We start from the raw sequence: 16,529 nt of genomic DNA on the forward strand, positions 1-16,529 counted from the left end.
CTCTACAATGGTACGATATTGTCCACTTTGAGCATAAGTTCTCATGACTTTACTTCGAGTTTCCCAAAAGGCTTCGTACCAATAGAGATATATTCTTTTACTTATAAACAATAATCAACAATCCTCCCTTCGAACAAAATACACTATAAGCCTCCTCTAGAGCTCTCGAGGCTCAACTCCTTTCTTTGGAGCCCTCGAACAAAGTACATCATTTGTTCAACACTTTAGTCATTTTTTACTACACCTTCGAGACTCACAATTCTTTGTTCGATATTTGAGGATTCTATTGACATGACTAAGTTTAGGGCATGACTCTAATATTATGTTAGGAATCATGACTCTCCACAATGATATGATATTGTCCACTTTGAGTATAAGCTCTCGTGGCAATAGTATACCAATGGAGATGTATTCTTTACCAGTCCATATTGTCCGTATTGCACAAAGTAAACGGATTGTAAATTTTTCTAAACTATTACAGTAAACATTATGATTATTATCTGGGAAAACTTACAGGAGGATCCAAGCTGCCTACGAGAATCCCGAGATCGATGTCTTTATCTTCGAATTTCTTGATGAAAGGATGATTCTAGAAGCACAGAGAGAATTATTTAAGGGTACTGTGATTGCCAGTAATAAATTATTCAAGAAATGGTTGAACAAAGGTTACAAACCAGAAGATCTAATGATGCTGATCTTTCTTTAGGGTCCTTTTTAATGCTGCCAATTGTAATGAAAATGAAATGTCAAAACTAGAATTGGACCAGGATTAAATTTTAATGAACATGAGCATAAGGCGGCGGCGGCGGCTTACCAAGCGGATACGAAGGAACAGAACTCAGGGGAGAATTGATCCGGTGGAGCAGAAGGCGGCGGCTTTGCTACAATTGCCTCAAGCAGTTCATAAAAGCTTGGCCAACTTTGCTGCTCTTCAGACTGCAAATAAGGAAACCTTCCAATGGCACATTCAAGTACAACCATGCCCAAGCTCCATATATCACTGCTGTAGTCATATGTTCCGCCGCTAATTCGCTCAGGCTGAAAGGGAAAGTAAAAACCAATGTCATAAACGAAACACGGTGCATAAAAAAACCATCCATTCAATGAATTATACGTACCGACATGTAATTGTAAGTTCCCACAAATGTATCTCTCTGACCCATAGAACTAGCTAGCATTGCACTTACTCCAAAATCAGTGATTTTGACCTCCCCTTTATGGTTAACAAGTAGATTGGATGGCTTGATGTCTCTGTGTATAACATGTCTCTCATGATGCAAATAAACAAGACCTTGTAGAACCTGTAATATAATAGGAGTGGGTGACTATGAGTACAAATTTGACCTTTTCATTCAGCTTTTGATTTTAATAGCAAAATCCTGAGAACCTGTTTACAGACAACTGCAAGATATGGTTCCAGAATTGTTTGGACTTGTCTGACTATGTCGGCTAAAGAACCACGATCCATGTATTCTAGCACCAGAGAAATTGCACCATTATGGTAGAAAGAATGGTAACAAACCACTATATGTGGACATTGTGCTGCTTGATTTATTTTCAGTTCCTGCACGATCTGTTTACGGATATCCTCTTGTATGTTCATCTGGATCACCTGAAGTATGCAAATATTTTTCAGCAGAGTTATAGAATTTGTACTCGAGATTGTTTGAGTGTATGCAAAAGGCAAAATAGCACAAATAATAGCAGATTTTGATGAGGTCTAAATGTTAGTAACAGTGATCACTAAGCATAGTAAGACCTAAGCAAAATGAAATTCTTACGTCTTGGGAGTTTGGATAAAGAAACATATATATATAGATCTAAGATAACCAAAACAGAAAAGTTACCATGGCTTCAACTTCCAAACCGGATGGCATGTTAATTGTGCCACTATTTTGACAGTGGTAGTTTATTTGTAGCTTAAAGAAGACATTAAACAAATAAAATCATGAATCAACATGAAGAAATAATCATAACAATGAATAGTTATACAAATTACTCTCACCAGTCACCACTGAGCCATTGGCAGATCTTGCTTTAACCTCGTCGTTACCAAAATTCTGTTTTCTTTTTCATAGATCAAAGAGATAAAACTATTTCGTTGATCAAGACCAACCTCAAGGGACTTTGAATTCATTCTCGCAGAAAAATGAATGCAATAGCAATTTACTAGCTTAGAAAATAGAAAGCCATAATAAAATGAAAGAACAAGATGTAGAGATCAGAAACTGTTAGCTTGTTGCAGCAGCAGCTTCTTCAACTTATAGAAAGCCATGATAACATGAAAGAACAAAATGTATGAATAACTTAAAGCAAAGGTACAATGACCAAAGACGGATGCAAGAGTGTAGAATTGTTCCACCAATATAACAACCTTTAAGGCAAAAAGTTTTCCAACCCATTTGTGTCGAACAAGTTGCACTACACCACCACTTCCTTTCCCGATACCATTCACAGTCTCAAGATCTTCCAATGAGAAATCGACATCAAGTTCCTTACAATCTGAAATCTGTTCAAACAAAATATGAAATAGAAGTGTTATGGCTGCACATACATCAAGATCGCTAGGTTAGGCCAGTTCTTACGGTGAATCAGGCATCTAAATTGAATATAAACCACAAAGATAACTAGGTTAGGCCAGTTTTTACGGATTCAGATAGCAACTTGATATACATTAAGTTAAACATTTCAAATTAGGATGTTTGAAGTAAAACAAACTTACCTCTGCTTCTTTCTCTTCAGATATAAGCCGCAATCCTTTCTGGTTCAGTAGCAGATTGCCGTCGTGAAATGTTCCACTCGCAGTCCTGAAGTTTAACAAAACCAGAAACGCGAGCATTGGATTTTTTTTAACACTAGAAGATTAAACGAAAATAGGGAATAATAATAATAAATCGAACAGATCATGCTCTACGTCCTTCCTGAAATTTGAAATACTTGAAATGGAAAGTAAATCAATGAAACCAGTCATTTGAATTTATTCAGTCAACAAGAGATAAGTTCACCAAACTTCCAAATAACATTTTCTTCTCCGTATCATTCATTTCCAAGAAACTAAGAATACAATTCAGTCGATCCTCCATTGAAAAACACAGGATAACATACATTTACACAGAATCATATCGAGAGTAGCTATTAGGAAATGAAAACGAAACAAACACTGAAAAAGAAAAAGTGATCAACATTAAATCGAAAGCAATAGCAAAATAAGTTGAACATACAGGAAAGAACGGATGGTAGTTTCTTGAACAGGCACAGAGAGCTTGAGCTGCTTCAATGGCGTCTTGATCTTCATCGTTCACCGAATATTTTCTTTATCAAATTCCTAGGGCATCAATAAGAGAAAGAGAGGAGATTGGAAGAAGACAGTGAGCGGAGAACTGTGATTGAGGTTTTTCCCCTTTTCTCTGTGACTGTAAGGAAAACGACGATCTGCTTCATTGAAATGAGAAGGAATAAAATACATTCAAAACAAGGAGGAGCGCGTAAATATATAGACGTTACGAGATGTAAATCGGTTCGATTTGCTTTTCTGTCAAACCATCCGAACCGAACCGTTCTGTCTAGGGGTTTTCAATCGAACCGACTTCCAATAGAGAAAGGTTTCGATGCTTTTAATAAAACAAAACTTTGAATCGATTAATAATCTGAATTAGATATTAGTTGTTAATTTCAAATATATCCCTCAATTAATTTTTTAAATTTTTGTTGGTATTTAAAAGGTTTTCTATTTAGCAAAAATAAAAAATAGGTGTTAAATTTGGCAGGTAATGACATGGGCAGATAGAATTTTATTATAAATTTCTTTGTATTGTTTTAGTAAGTTTAATAATATTTCAAATTCTAAAACCAATAAAATAAATAGTCTCTTGTAATTTACATCTTAGCTTCCTTGTAAATAGTTGCATGTTAAACAAAGAATAGTTGTTTTCCTTTTATGATAATCTTCTAATCTTAATGTGTTTGTAAATTGATTCATTGCATTACATTTCCAAAAATCATTATTTAAATTTCATTTAAACTACTTTTATTAAGGTAAAAAATAAAACATTCTCAAATTAATTTTACTTAATAGCACTAGACGAGGGTGCTTCTAATTAAGAGGAAAAAAAAAAAACCTTAAGATGAGAATCCTTTTAAGCCTTGAACTTCAAATTGTAAGACGTTTAATACGATCGGAGGGCTAATTCAAACCCTTCGAGTAAAATAAGAACAGCCCCCACATTCAAACCGCCCCTTTTCCCATTCGCAAAAACTTACTACTCGATCGACTAAAGTCGTTGCAGGTGGCTTGAGAATGAAGCTAGTAATTAACCGTCTTGTACTCAGTTGCATATCATAAGGAATTTGAACACTGTTTCAAATATAGTTTGAGAAAGTACGGAACCTCGACATCCACAGGCTCCATGATCCAAAAGTATGGTATTTACCCATCAACCCGCCATAACGATCTATTTGGACCTTATAACAAATGATCATCTCCACGCAATGTGAAGTAATGCAACACCAACCTCACCACAAAATATTGCTTCAGAGATTCTTATTCCTATTCAAAATCATCCTTGCATGCTCTAACTATAAAATCCCCCTTCCTAAAAGTCCTTCATTGAACAAAGAAAAATCATTCATTCTTGGGCACCACTTTTGGACCTAAGAATGCATCCACAAAAGCACCACCTGCCTGGTTGATGTGAACAATTAAAACCTCCACAGTTCTTGGTTGGTAGCTACCTACCACCTACCTGCAGCTGTGGTGGGTTTGTAGTAGTGAATATTGAGTAAATCTATGGAAATATTTGCCATTCTCAACCATCTGGTATAGTTTGCTAACCACCCTACCCTCTACTAACAGGACGTAGGTAAGATTAATGGAGTCACCATGGCTGGCAGCAAGCCAGCAATTATCCAAAACCATTAATGAAACAACATACCAATTCTTTGGCTAATCTGCCAGAGACTGAAAAGCAACCAAACCAAGAACTGCAATAGTAATCGGGAAGAAAAGGAAAGAAATTTATCTGGAGAGAGATTGAATGAAATGTCCCACCAGCCCACAATTGGGTTTGAGAGATTATATCTCCTCGTGTTATAAATTTATGCTGCAAAAATCAACAACAGATAAAATAAAAGAGTATTTATAAATTTATGCTGAATGGTTTACCATATCCATATTTGATGCTACTACAATGGACCTCACTTGAAAACCACCACAATATTTCAAACAAAAAAGTGAAAGAGACAACACTAAAAACGAGAAACATAAGCATCACTCCTCAAGCATCAATCAAACCCATTTCCACTCATTCAAGAGTCCATAGACTTGTACACAATAGGCGGTTCCCCTGCAGCAATTAACAATCCAAAAGATTGTATCAGCAATAAGATAAATATGGATGCTGAAAAGAAATAGGATCGATCGCGTACAAAGGTAGCAAGCAAGCATACCGATATTTAAAGACCCTGGTCGACGAGATAATCCCCAAGCCTTTCAACAATCATATTGCACTGACCAGGAGTCATTGGTTCATCATAGATGCCAATGACTAGAGCCAGACCAGTCTTCTTAACAGTAACCCCACCTGGGCCCTAAAATCAAGAGATATATTGGTTTAAAATTCAATAGAAAGGAGAATCTAATTGCCAGATCAAAGGTACATCCACCCAGCAGTGTAAACATGATAACAAATTTTGCTGCAGAATCCAATACATAATGAATTTAGAAACTTATAACACTGACCAATTGGAAAACTAATCTAGGATGAAGGTTCTCATATTCATTGCAACTTATAAAGTTAATTTTAGAACACTTTCAGAATAAATTGCTTGCATGCCCATCATCTCTCAAAGTCAGAACTCAGAATTAATTTTAGAACATTTTCATGAAATATTTTATTACCTTCTTCCCACGAATAACAGCTCCAGGCTCCCCTTGGATTACCATATACTTTGAGCCACCAAGATACAAACCAGTTGGAGCAAGCGTCCCGGGCTCATTGAAGTCATTCATGATGGCAGCAATTTCTTCAGGCTTGAACTGCAAACCACAAAAGTAAGAACATTGAGGACCACATAAAGTGGACAGGAAACCAGGAAAGTTAAATGAACAAACATCCTTGACTTCTTCTAAGAATTCCATCAAATACACAATATGAAATCGGTCATCAAGACGGTCTAAAGAGAAATCAGCACAGCATCTTGACCATTTCGTAACTAATACAAAAATAATTGAGAATAAAATCGAAATGCTCCGAAGTAAATCTAGAAGCCTAGACGACGGTAATAGAAAACTCCAGATCTTTACTGCCTCGTACAATCGCTACATCTAAACAAAATGGAAACAACAACAGATTCTAATTTCAATCACATCTAACGAAACTGCATAGAATTACATGGAACAACCGATTTAAACCTTGAGACTCCCGAAGCCATGCATCGACATACAACAATCAGATCAAATCAGCCACGATTAAAAAAAAATCCATCATATTCATCATGCTCTGAACCACGAGATCTTGGATTAAAAATCCAGACAGATCCAGCCATCGATAACAAGCAGTCAATCAAATCAATACTCGGATTTCATATTTCCTGTAAAAGATTAGAAAGAGAGAGAGAGAGAGAGAGTAAACCTTGGGGAAAGTTTCGCTTTGGGCCCAAACGCTGCCGTCATGGCCGATAATGGCTGCAGATGAGAGGTGATTGCCCTCAATATCGCACATCAAATGATCGTCGACGTAAACTTGCCACGACATCTTTCCCCGCTTGTTCTTCTTCCTCCTGCTTCTGGTTCAATCAGTTTAGGGTTTTTTCTCCTTCACCCTTCTCTGCTCTAAATCGATCGAGAGAAGATTCAATTTATGTCCACTGACGAAATGAGCTCCACCAAATAATCCTCTCTGCTCTTCTTACAGCGCGGTTTCGCCCGAGATAGCGTTGATGTCACGCAGTTATAATTATTTTTCCCAAAATAATTGCGATCTCCCATTCCAAAATTACCTCAATACCCCTCTTTTTTCTTTTTTCTTTTTCTTCCAAATTGTATTTTGTGGGCCTTCAAGGCCCATGATGCTTGTTCCTCTTCTCTCTCTCTCTCTCTCTCTCTCTAAAATTCTTTTCTTAATTTTAAAATAATTGATAATATTCAAGCCAGCTCAATTTCGCATGTCGTATCCGAATATATGATTCTAATATTATGTTAAATATAAATTAAATAATGAAAAAGTAGTTAATATCAAAATTTAATGGGATTTGAATATAAAATTAATGGGCTGTAATTTGCAACCCATCATTTTCTATAAAGGAAATTTTAAATTTTGCAAGGATATTCTTATTTAGATTGTGATGCTACTTTCCAGAAATTATTTGGTCCAAATAAAAAAGAAAAAAAAGAAGAAAAAAAAAGACACCTCTTAAATTAAAGCAACAGACCATTCAAAAGACATTTTCAAAAGCAAGGAATCTCTACCATGAAATTACAAATTTAACCCTAAATTTTAATATATTCATACCTAATACCTAATGCAATTTGGTCATTTCCAAATTTAACCCTAAATTTTATAAGGGCACTGTTGTAAGATAGAGATTTAATCTTTATCTCATGAGTCGAGATAATTAAAAATAATAATAATAATAATAATCAAAGCATTTCATTTTCTGACCTGTCAAATCAAGAGCATAGACTGTATAACCTGTATGCAATTTACTTGAATGTAAACAATCTCTAAAGATTAGGATATTAATTAAAGGAATAAATTAGAGAAATGATTGAGAANAAATGAGCTCCACCAAATAATCCTCTCTGCTCTTCTTACAGCGCGGTTTCGCCCGAGATAGCGTTGATGTCACGCAGTTATAATTATTTTTCCCAAAATAATTGCGATCTCCCATTCCAAAATTACCTCAATACCCCTCTTTTTTCTTTTTTCTTTTTCTTCCAAATTGTATTTTGTGGGCCTTCAAGGCCCATGATGCTTGTTCCTCTTCTCTCTCTCTCTCTCTCTCTCTCTAAAATTCTTTTCTTAATTTTAAAATAATTGATAATATTCAAGCCAGCTCAATTTCGCATGTCGTATCCGAATATATGATTCTAATATTATGTTAAATATAAATTAAATAAATGAAAAGTAATTAATATCAAAATTTAATGGGATTTGAATATAAAATTAATGGGCTGTAATTTGCAACCCATCATTTTCTATAAAGGAAATTTTAAATTTTGCAAATAAAAAAGAAAAAAAAAAGACACCTCTTAAATTAAAGCAACAGACCATTCAAAAGACATTTTCAAAAGCAAGGAATCTCTACCATGAAATTACAAATTTAACCCTAAATTTTAATATATTCATACCTAATACCTAATGCAATTTGGTCATTTCCAAATTTAACCCTAAATTTTNTGAAAAAGTAGTTAATATCAAAATTTAATGGGATTTGAATATAAAATTAATGGGCTGTAATTTGCAACCCATCATTTTCTATAAAGGAAATTTTAAATTTTGCAAGGATATTCTTATTTAGATTGTGATGCTACTTTCCAGAAATTATTTGGTCCAAATAAAAAAGAAAAAAAAGAAGAAAAAAAAAGACACCTCTTAAATTAAAGCAACAGACCATTCAAAAGACATTTTCAAAAGCAAGGAATCTCTACCATGAAATTACAAATTTAACCCTAAATTTTAATATATTCATACCTAATACCTAATGCAATTTGGTCATTTCCAAATTTAACCCTAAATTTTATAAGGGCACTGTTGTAAGATAGAGATTTAATCTTTATCTCATGAGTCGAGATAATTAAAAATAATAATAATAATAATAATAATAATCAAAGCATTTCATTTTCTGACCTGTCAAATCAAGAGCATAGACTGTATAACCTGTATGCAATTTACTTGAATGTAAACAATCTCTAAAGATTAGGATATTAATTAAAGGAATAAATTAGAGAAATGATTGAGAAAAGAAGATTGAATACCCAAAAAATATTAAGATATTTTATAAAAATTAATCAAAAGCGAAGCTCCAAACAACTGTCAATAATATCTTTGAGGAGGTTATTGTCTGCATTAACTTCTCTGCCAATTCTGAGGCTCGAGAATGAAGCATATGCAAACTTGGAACCAAACAAACACAAAAAGGAACAAGGAAAAGGAATAATTGTAGGCCAAAATTTCGATACTTAGAAAGCCTACAGACCCTGATCGACGAGGTAATCGCCAAGCCTCTCAACGACCATGTTGCACTGCCCTGGAGTAACAGGTTCTTCATAAATGCCAAAAACTAGAGCTTGCCCAGTCTTCTTTATGGTAATTCCTCCAGACCCCTGTCCCAAGAATCCAACACAATAGAAATTTAACAGACTTTAATCCATAGATTGATATACTCCACCATGTTTATCACAACATAGCTATAATTCTCATAATACAATCATAATAGAAATCATTTAAGATGCAATGTGTTCAAGCCAAAAACTATGCTGTGATAAATGTGAAATCATAATGATATTTCTTTAGAAGAAGATCAATTGATCAAGTTTTAGTAGTCACTTCTGACCATTTCAAAATTCTCAAGGTGTCAGAGCCTTGTGGACAAATGAAATAGAGGAATAATCAATAATCCAAAAAACAGTTTAGACTTATTTATATGATGTTTGCATCACCTTCTTTCCACGGATGACTGCTCCAGGCTCGCCTTGGATAACCATGTACTTTGTACCTGCAAGGTGTAATCCAGTAGGTGCAAGATAACCAGGTTCATCAAAATCCTTCATGATACCAGTGATCTCCTCAGGCTTGTACTACAATTAAGAATCGTGATGAGAAACTCAACTAGAACCCTCTTGGAATCAACGTTTAGTTATTACACATGAATTAGAACCATTAGTTCATCGCATAAATGAACCCAACGACAAGAGGAATCAATCAGAATCCTCTTGGAATCAACATTTAATGATTTACATTTATCCACACTATTATCAATAGACAACCAGTCGAATAAACGAACCATACGACCAAATCAGCATTTACACATAACCAATGGCTAAACCTATCTTTCCTCAATACGATCAAATATCACGATACATATGAAAAACAAACAAACGCGCGTAATCCACATACGAAATGCTGAATTAACGCCCTAAACTGCACTGATGCTAAAGTATCCAATCCGCGAGTTGAAAACGAATACAAAAATTGAAAAATTAGATCCAAACCTGAGGAAATGAGGTGCTCTGAGCCCAGACGCTGCCATCGTGGCCAATAATGGCAGCGGCGGTGAGGTGCTGGCCTTGGCCATCAATGTCGCACATCAAATGGTCATCGACATATGTTTGCCACGACATTTTGATATGGAAATTGGATCGGTGATCACGTTTGTTCTTCGCAGATTGCTGAGCTCTCTTCAAGTTCTTCCGGTAAAGGATGAGGCTCGGTTCGTTCTTTCGCCTTGTCTTCGACTAAAATGGAAATAAATAGGGCAGGAGAGAAAGGCGGGAATTAATTAATTTATTTTATTTTTTATTTTTTTTAATCTCATAATTATTTAGTTCCTATTCAAAAGGACCGATGAACCTCATAACTCCAATAGACCCGGTTTTAGGCCCTTCCAAATAGGAGAGTAGTTCCTTTTTCTTTTTTCCTTTTTAATTTTAAATTCAAATGAAAATAAATAACATTATGGGCCGTGGGCTTTAAACCATGGGCCTCGTCTTACTATGCCAGCCCATTTACGTCTTTAAGTTCACCTTCAGTCTTTTTCTAGCTTTTGGGCCCAACCAGACAAGCTCGTGTTTAACGGTTTATAAGGATGTAGAAACCTTCCCATAGCAGACGCGTTTTAAAGCCTTAAGGGAAAATCCGAAAGGAAAATCCCAAATAGGACAATATCTGCTAGTGGTGGATCTGGGTCGTTACAAAATGGTATTAGAGTCAGACAACGAACGATGTGTCAGCCTTCTCGCTGTTCCCCGAATGGGGGTAGACACGAGGTGGTGTGCCAGTAAGGACGCTGTGCCTCAAAGGGGGTGGATTTAGGGGCGGTCCCACATCGATGGGACAAATGAAAGAGTGTCAGCAAAGACGCTGGGCCCCAAAGGGGTGGATTGTGACCTCCCACATTGTTGGAATGGAGAACAAACCAAAGCCTTGAGGGGAAGCCCAAAGAGGACTAGGTCGTTACATTTAATATCCTTTTATTAAACTCTAAAGTAAAATATTATCAATAAAAACTTAAAATAAATATCTGTTTAGTTAATTGAGTATTCAAATATTAAGAATTACGTAATCAGTAAAAAAGGTAATAATTAGTTCATTAACAAAATGTAATTAATTAAAGAAGGGTCCTACATGGTAGAAAAAAAAAATTGGATAGGGCCCACGAAAGAGTGGATAAGAAGTAAAGGGTAAAAAAAATAGTTAAATAATTAATTTCACCACGTGGCTCAATAATTCAGTCAAGTGACGTACTCCGTGACCCACGAGTTTGATCGCTTGGTAGGGAAGATATAATAAATAATTACTTTTTTTTAATTAAAAAAATTAAAAAAATCAAAACAATAATATAATAATTATAATATTAAATTGTAAATTTAGACTTTAATTTATTAAATATAATTTAAAATTTACAATTTTAGAAGTGGGAAACAGGCAAATTTCAAAATTTATGAATTTAAACCTTTTTTTTAAGTGGCCACCTACTATTGTTATTTNATAGATTATTAAGGCATACGTGGCCACCTACTATTGTTATTTAATTCGAGAATTTATTTAAAAAAGACTTTTTTTAATTAAAAAATTCAATTACCTAATATATTTAAATTCTAGAAAAATCTACCCAAAATTATTGTCACGTGATAAATGATATATATATATATATATATGTATGTATTGTCCAAAACAGGGAAGATTTATAGTAGCAATCATCTTAAATGATGAATGTTCAACAAAGGATTTTTGGAGCTAAAAATTATTTTTATTTTTTATTTTTTTAAAAGAAAAAGATAAGATATGATAACAATGAATGTGAGGTAGGTAGACAATTGCCATCGTCTGATCTCCATTATAAATCCACCCACTTCCTGCAACACCGTCCTCAACTTTCCGGCCATGGCTTCCCCGACCTCAATTCTCTCTCTTCTTCTTCTCGCCGCCGCCGTCTCCTCCGCCGAAGTCATCAGAATGTATCCGAGGGAACACTTGGTCAGGCTCGACAGTGACCCGGAATGCGAGAGTTGGAAGTTCTCCGTCGAAGTCAACGCCGCCGGATCATGGAGTGCTATTCCCCGACCGTGCGTTAGGTTTGTTCAGGACTACTTCAACACCGGCCGCTATCTCTCCGACTCCATCTCAGTGGCGTCTTACTCGGAGAACTTCGCTTTGTCGGTGAACGTTGCCGACGCGGACGGAATGGACGCTTGGGTTTTCGATGTCGATGAGACATTGCTTTCAAATTTGCCCTATTATAAGGATAATGGATTCGGGTAAATTCTAATTAAATAATTAAAAAAAATTATAAACTTTCTAATTTATTTTAAAATATTCTCAACTTTTTAATTTTTTAATAATATTTTAAACTTTAAATATCGCTACAATTAGTTTTAATTGGAATAGGTCGGAGCCATACAACGAAACTTCATTCAACGAGTGGGTGTATAAGGGCTTGGCACCGGCATTACCAGCTAGTTTGACACTTTATAAAAGGGTCAAAAAGCTTGGATTCAAGATTTTTATTTTAACCGGACGAGCTGAATTTCAAAGAGCTGTCACAGAACAAAATCTCATTGATGCAGGCTATTCTCGCTGGGAGAAGCTCATCCTCAGGTATGATTTCCAAGCTTTTCGAGTCTTGAATCTCTCACTCCATATATTGTTGAACTAAAATAATGTGTTACGAGAAGTAGAGTCCAAACTCGAGCCAAATTAAAAAAAAAAAAAAACATATTTTTAACATAAAGTTTATTTGGGGTTATTATTATTTTTTAAGGAATCATTTAATTAAATTTGCATTTCGTTCCTTCTATCACGAAATTAGGGGACATCAAGACGAAGGAAAGAAAGCTACAATATACAAATCAGAGAAGCGGGATGAATTAGTGAAACAAGGTTACAGAATCCAAGGTAGCTCTGGAGATCAGTGGAGTGATTTGATGGGGTTTGCCTTAGCAAAACGCTCGTTCAAGCTTCCAAATCCAATGTACTACGTTTCTTAGGTTCTGGGCAATAATAGCTCGCCTATTCTCTATCGTTATCAATAAATATGACAGTCGAAAGATGCAGCCCTCCACTCCATCCATGATTCAAAATTTAAATTTTTCATATAAATAAATGAATAATTAAAAAATTAAATATATTAATAGAAATATAATTCGAATTTTTAACTATTTTATTTTAAAAAAAAAAGCTTTAAATTGTATTGATATATTCTTCTATTTAAAAAAAAAATATATTATTATTATTATTATTTATATAAAAAAAATTAAAAGTAGATTAAAGATTCTTGTCCACTGATATAAAATATTAAAATTAGCCGAGCATTCAGGTAAATCGTAACCGTTGGAAAATAAAGAAATTATTGGGTGAAATTGGTTGGTGACTTTTTACCATTATAAAGCGGTAAATTTTTAAATCCAATTATTAATGTAAAGGAACAATGATTGAATAATTGGACTTCAAACTAGCTCCAAAAGCTTCTTTAATCCTTATAAATCCACACTCTTCCTCCATCTACCGCTCATCGAGTTTCCGGCCATGGCTTCTCCGACGTCAATTCTCTCTCTTCTTCTTCCTCTTCTTCTTCTTCTTGTTACCGCCGCCGTCTCCTCCGCTGCAGCCGTCAGAATATATCCGAGAGAGCACGTGGTCCGGGCAGAGGGCGACCCGAGATGCGAGAGCTGGAAATTCGCGGTGGAAGTGAACGCCGCGGGATCGTGGAAGGCTGTTCCGCGGCCGTGCATTGAGTTCGTCCGGGAGTACTTCAACGGCCACCGCTATCTGTCGGACTCGCGAGCCGTGGCGAATTACTCGTTGACCTTTGCTTATTCAGTCAAACTCGGGAAGGACCATGGGAGGGACGCTTGGGTTTTTGATGTGGATGAAACGCTGCTTTCCAATTTGCCGTATTATAGAGCTAATGGATTCGGGTAAATTCAGCGTTTTTTTCGGTCATATTTAATTTTTTTTTTAAATATATATTTAATTTAAGGTAAAAAATTAAAAACAAAAATCGTTAATTTCTTCATTTTTTTTTAAATATAAAAATAAAATTAGAAAAAAAAAAGAAATTTAATATTAGGAAGACTTATTTCTCCATTATGAATATATATATATATATATATATATAAGAAAATGCATATATAAATATTAAAAGGATCATAAATAATTTAATAATTTATTTTAATAAAGTTTTCATATTTTTATATAAATAAAAAATATATTTAAATATTGTGGGGTATGGGCTCTGTATATTCACATGGTTATTTGAGTATGTCTGTAAATAGGTTGCTAGGCTGTGCTTTGTTTGTCTCCTAATATTGTTTGTCTCTTAATAATAATATATAGGAAATATTAAAAATGCTTTTTGTAATTTAATAAATATTTAAATATAATAAATGAAAATAAAATTTTAAAGATTTTAAAAAATAAGGATTGAATTATTTGTATGAGATTGTGTAGGTCTAAACCGTTCAATGATACTTCGTTCAACGAGTGGGTGAACACGGGTTCGGCTCCTCCATTGCCAATGAGTTTGAGACTGTACAAAAAGCTAAAAAGTCTCGGGTTCAAGATTTTTCTTTTAACGGGACGTGGTGAATCTCAAAGAGCTGTCACGCAACAAAACCTACTCCAAGCGGGTTATTCGGGTTGGGAGAAGCTTATCTTAAGGTATGAGTGATTTTAAAATATCTTTTACTGGAGGATGGTTTAATTAAACTTTTTGCTCTTAGGGGACCTGATGACGAAGGAAAGAAAGCTACGGTATATAAATCTGAGAAGAGAGCCGAATTAGTGAAACAAGGTTACATTATCCAAGGAAACTCGGGAGATCAGTGGAGTGATNGTACAAATCTGAGAAGAGAGCCGAATTAGTGAAACGAGGTTACATTATCCAAGGAAACTCGGGAGATCAGTGGAGTGATTTGATGGGGTTTGCTCTTGCGAAACGATCGTTCAAGCTTCCAAATTCAATGTACTACATTCCTTAGTCATTGTCAATAATTAGTTCATTATCGAGGATGTATTAACTTTTAGTTGTGTTTAATCGAACTTTTCGATGTTATTGAACTGTCCATGTATCGATTATTCATTCTCGAAAGAATTTAGCTCGATTAGTGGAGTAATTTAATGGGGTTTGCTCGGGCTAAACGATCCTTCTAACTTTAATAAATAATGCATTTTATTAAGAAATATGTACTATTTTTGTTTGCGTATGATTGAAGAAAGTATTTCAGCCCATTTGTAAGGCCCATTTAAGAAGTGGGCTTTGACCACTTATACCCTTATAAGTCAAAAATATCTTTCTAAGCACCGACATGTTTTTTGTTTCTAAAAAGGTATCAAGTTTGTCAATTCTCCAATTATCTTCAACAACTAACTTGTTCATGCATGAATCTAGTTGAGTAAGTAATGCAAGATAAGATCTTGCACTAATGTGGGATTGAACCCAACACAATTCTTTTAATGCCTAGGTAACATTTCTTAACCTCTTTCTTAGTAGACCTTCTCCTTAATAGACGTATTTTAAAACATTGAAGATGACGACAACAGGCTAAGTGATGGGCCTTCAGAGGGGTAGATTATAAGATCCCGGAGAGGGGAACGAAGCAAAAATCCTACCTTAGTTGGAGAGGGGAACGAAAAATTAAGGGTATTGGAAACTTTTTCCTAATAGACGTGTTTTATTCTAAAATTGTGAGATTGATGATAATACGTAACGGGCAAAATCGAACAAGAACAATACCTGCTAGTAGTAGGCTTGGACTACTACAAATGGTATTAAAGCCAACAATATCTGCTAGCAGTAGGCTTGAGCTACTACAAATGGTATCAGAGCCAACAATATTTGCTAGCGGTAGGCTTGGGCTACTACAAATGGTATCAAAGCCAACAATATCTGTTAGCAATAGGCTTGGGCTACTACTTGGGCTACTACAAATGGTATCAAAGCCAACAATATCGGTTAGCAGTAGGCTTGAGCTACTACAAATGGTATCAGGATGACAATACGTAATGGGCCAAATCGAACAATACCTACTAACATAGGCTTGAGCTACTACAAATGGTATCAAAGCCAACAATATCCGCTAATATCTGCTAAGCCTACTACAAATCATATTAGAGCCAACAATATTTGCTAAGCCTACTACAAATCGTATCAGAGCCAACAATATCTGCTAGCAGTAGACTTGGGCAGCCAACAATATCTGCTAAGCCTACTACAAATCGTATCACAGCCAACAATATCTGCTAGCAGTAGGCTTGGGCTACTACAAATGTTATCAAAGGTAGTCACCTGGCAGTGAGGACGCTAGGTCTCCG

General features: G+C 35.1%; 5 protein-coding genes across 5 annotated transcripts; 2 read left to right on the forward strand and 3 right to left on the reverse strand.

Moving 5' to 3' along the window:
- Positions 1–355: 355 nt before the first annotated feature.
- On the reverse strand, positions 356–3,440 carry LOC111805644 (mitogen-activated protein kinase kinase 6-like). Its single transcript, XM_023690790.1, has 8 exons — positions 3,222–3,440; positions 2,723–2,807; positions 2,375–2,509; positions 1,388–1,612; positions 1,119–1,301; positions 815–1,038; positions 675–720; positions 356–589 (listed from the first exon to the last, which is right to left on the reverse strand). The coding sequence occupies exons 1-8, from the start codon at positions 3,293–3,295 to the stop codon at positions 497–499; spliced, it is 1,065 nt and encodes a 354-aa protein (XP_023546558.1). The 5' UTR covers positions 3,296–3,440; the 3' UTR covers positions 356–496.
- Positions 3,441–5,119: 1,679 nt separating this feature from the next.
- Positions 5,120–6,962, reverse strand: LOC111805645 (profilin-1). Its single transcript, XM_023690792.1, has 4 exons — positions 6,630–6,962; positions 5,897–6,034; positions 5,446–5,586; positions 5,120–5,342 (listed from the first exon to the last, which is right to left on the reverse strand). The coding sequence occupies exons 1-3, from the start codon at positions 6,750–6,752 to the stop codon at positions 5,452–5,454; spliced, it is 396 nt and encodes a 131-aa protein (XP_023546560.1). The 5' UTR covers positions 6,753–6,962; the 3' UTR covers positions 5,120–5,342; positions 5,446–5,451.
- A 2,021-nt stretch (positions 6,963–8,983) lies between these two features.
- Positions 8,984–10,447, reverse strand: LOC111806129 (profilin-4). The gene is made up of 3 exons (XM_023691488.1): positions 10,211–10,447; positions 9,659–9,796; positions 8,984–9,322 (listed from the first exon to the last, which is right to left on the reverse strand). Exons 1-3 carry the CDS (start codon positions 10,337–10,339, stop codon positions 9,188–9,190), a joined length of 402 nt encoding a protein of 133 aa, XP_023547256.1. The 5' UTR covers positions 10,340–10,447; the 3' UTR covers positions 8,984–9,187.
- A 1,620-nt stretch (positions 10,448–12,067) lies between these two features.
- On the forward strand, positions 12,068–13,276 carry LOC111806128 (acid phosphatase 1-like). Its single transcript, XM_023691487.1, has 3 exons — positions 12,068–12,475; positions 12,606–12,815; positions 13,027–13,276. Exons 1-3 carry the CDS (start codon positions 12,102–12,104, stop codon positions 13,202–13,204), a joined length of 762 nt encoding a protein of 253 aa, XP_023547255.1. The 5' UTR covers positions 12,068–12,101; the 3' UTR covers positions 13,205–13,276.
- A 397-nt stretch (positions 13,277–13,673) lies between these two features.
- LOC111806127 (acid phosphatase 1-like) lies at positions 13,674–15,341 on the forward strand. Its single transcript, XM_023691486.1, has 4 exons — positions 13,674–14,134; positions 14,667–14,876; positions 14,939–15,009; positions 15,090–15,341. The coding sequence occupies exons 1-4, from the start codon at positions 13,743–13,745 to the stop codon at positions 15,194–15,196; spliced, it is 780 nt and encodes a 259-aa protein (XP_023547254.1). The 5' UTR covers positions 13,674–13,742; the 3' UTR covers positions 15,197–15,341.
- The last annotated feature ends 1,188 nt before the right edge of the window (positions 15,342–16,529 follow it).

Source organism: Cucurbita pepo, chromosome LG11 (assembly GCF_002806865.2).
Source record: "Cucurbita pepo subsp. pepo cultivar mu-cu-16 chromosome LG11, ASM280686v2, whole genome shotgun sequence".
Lineage (NCBI taxonomy): Eukaryota > Viridiplantae > Streptophyta > Magnoliopsida > Cucurbitales > Cucurbitaceae > Cucurbita > Cucurbita pepo.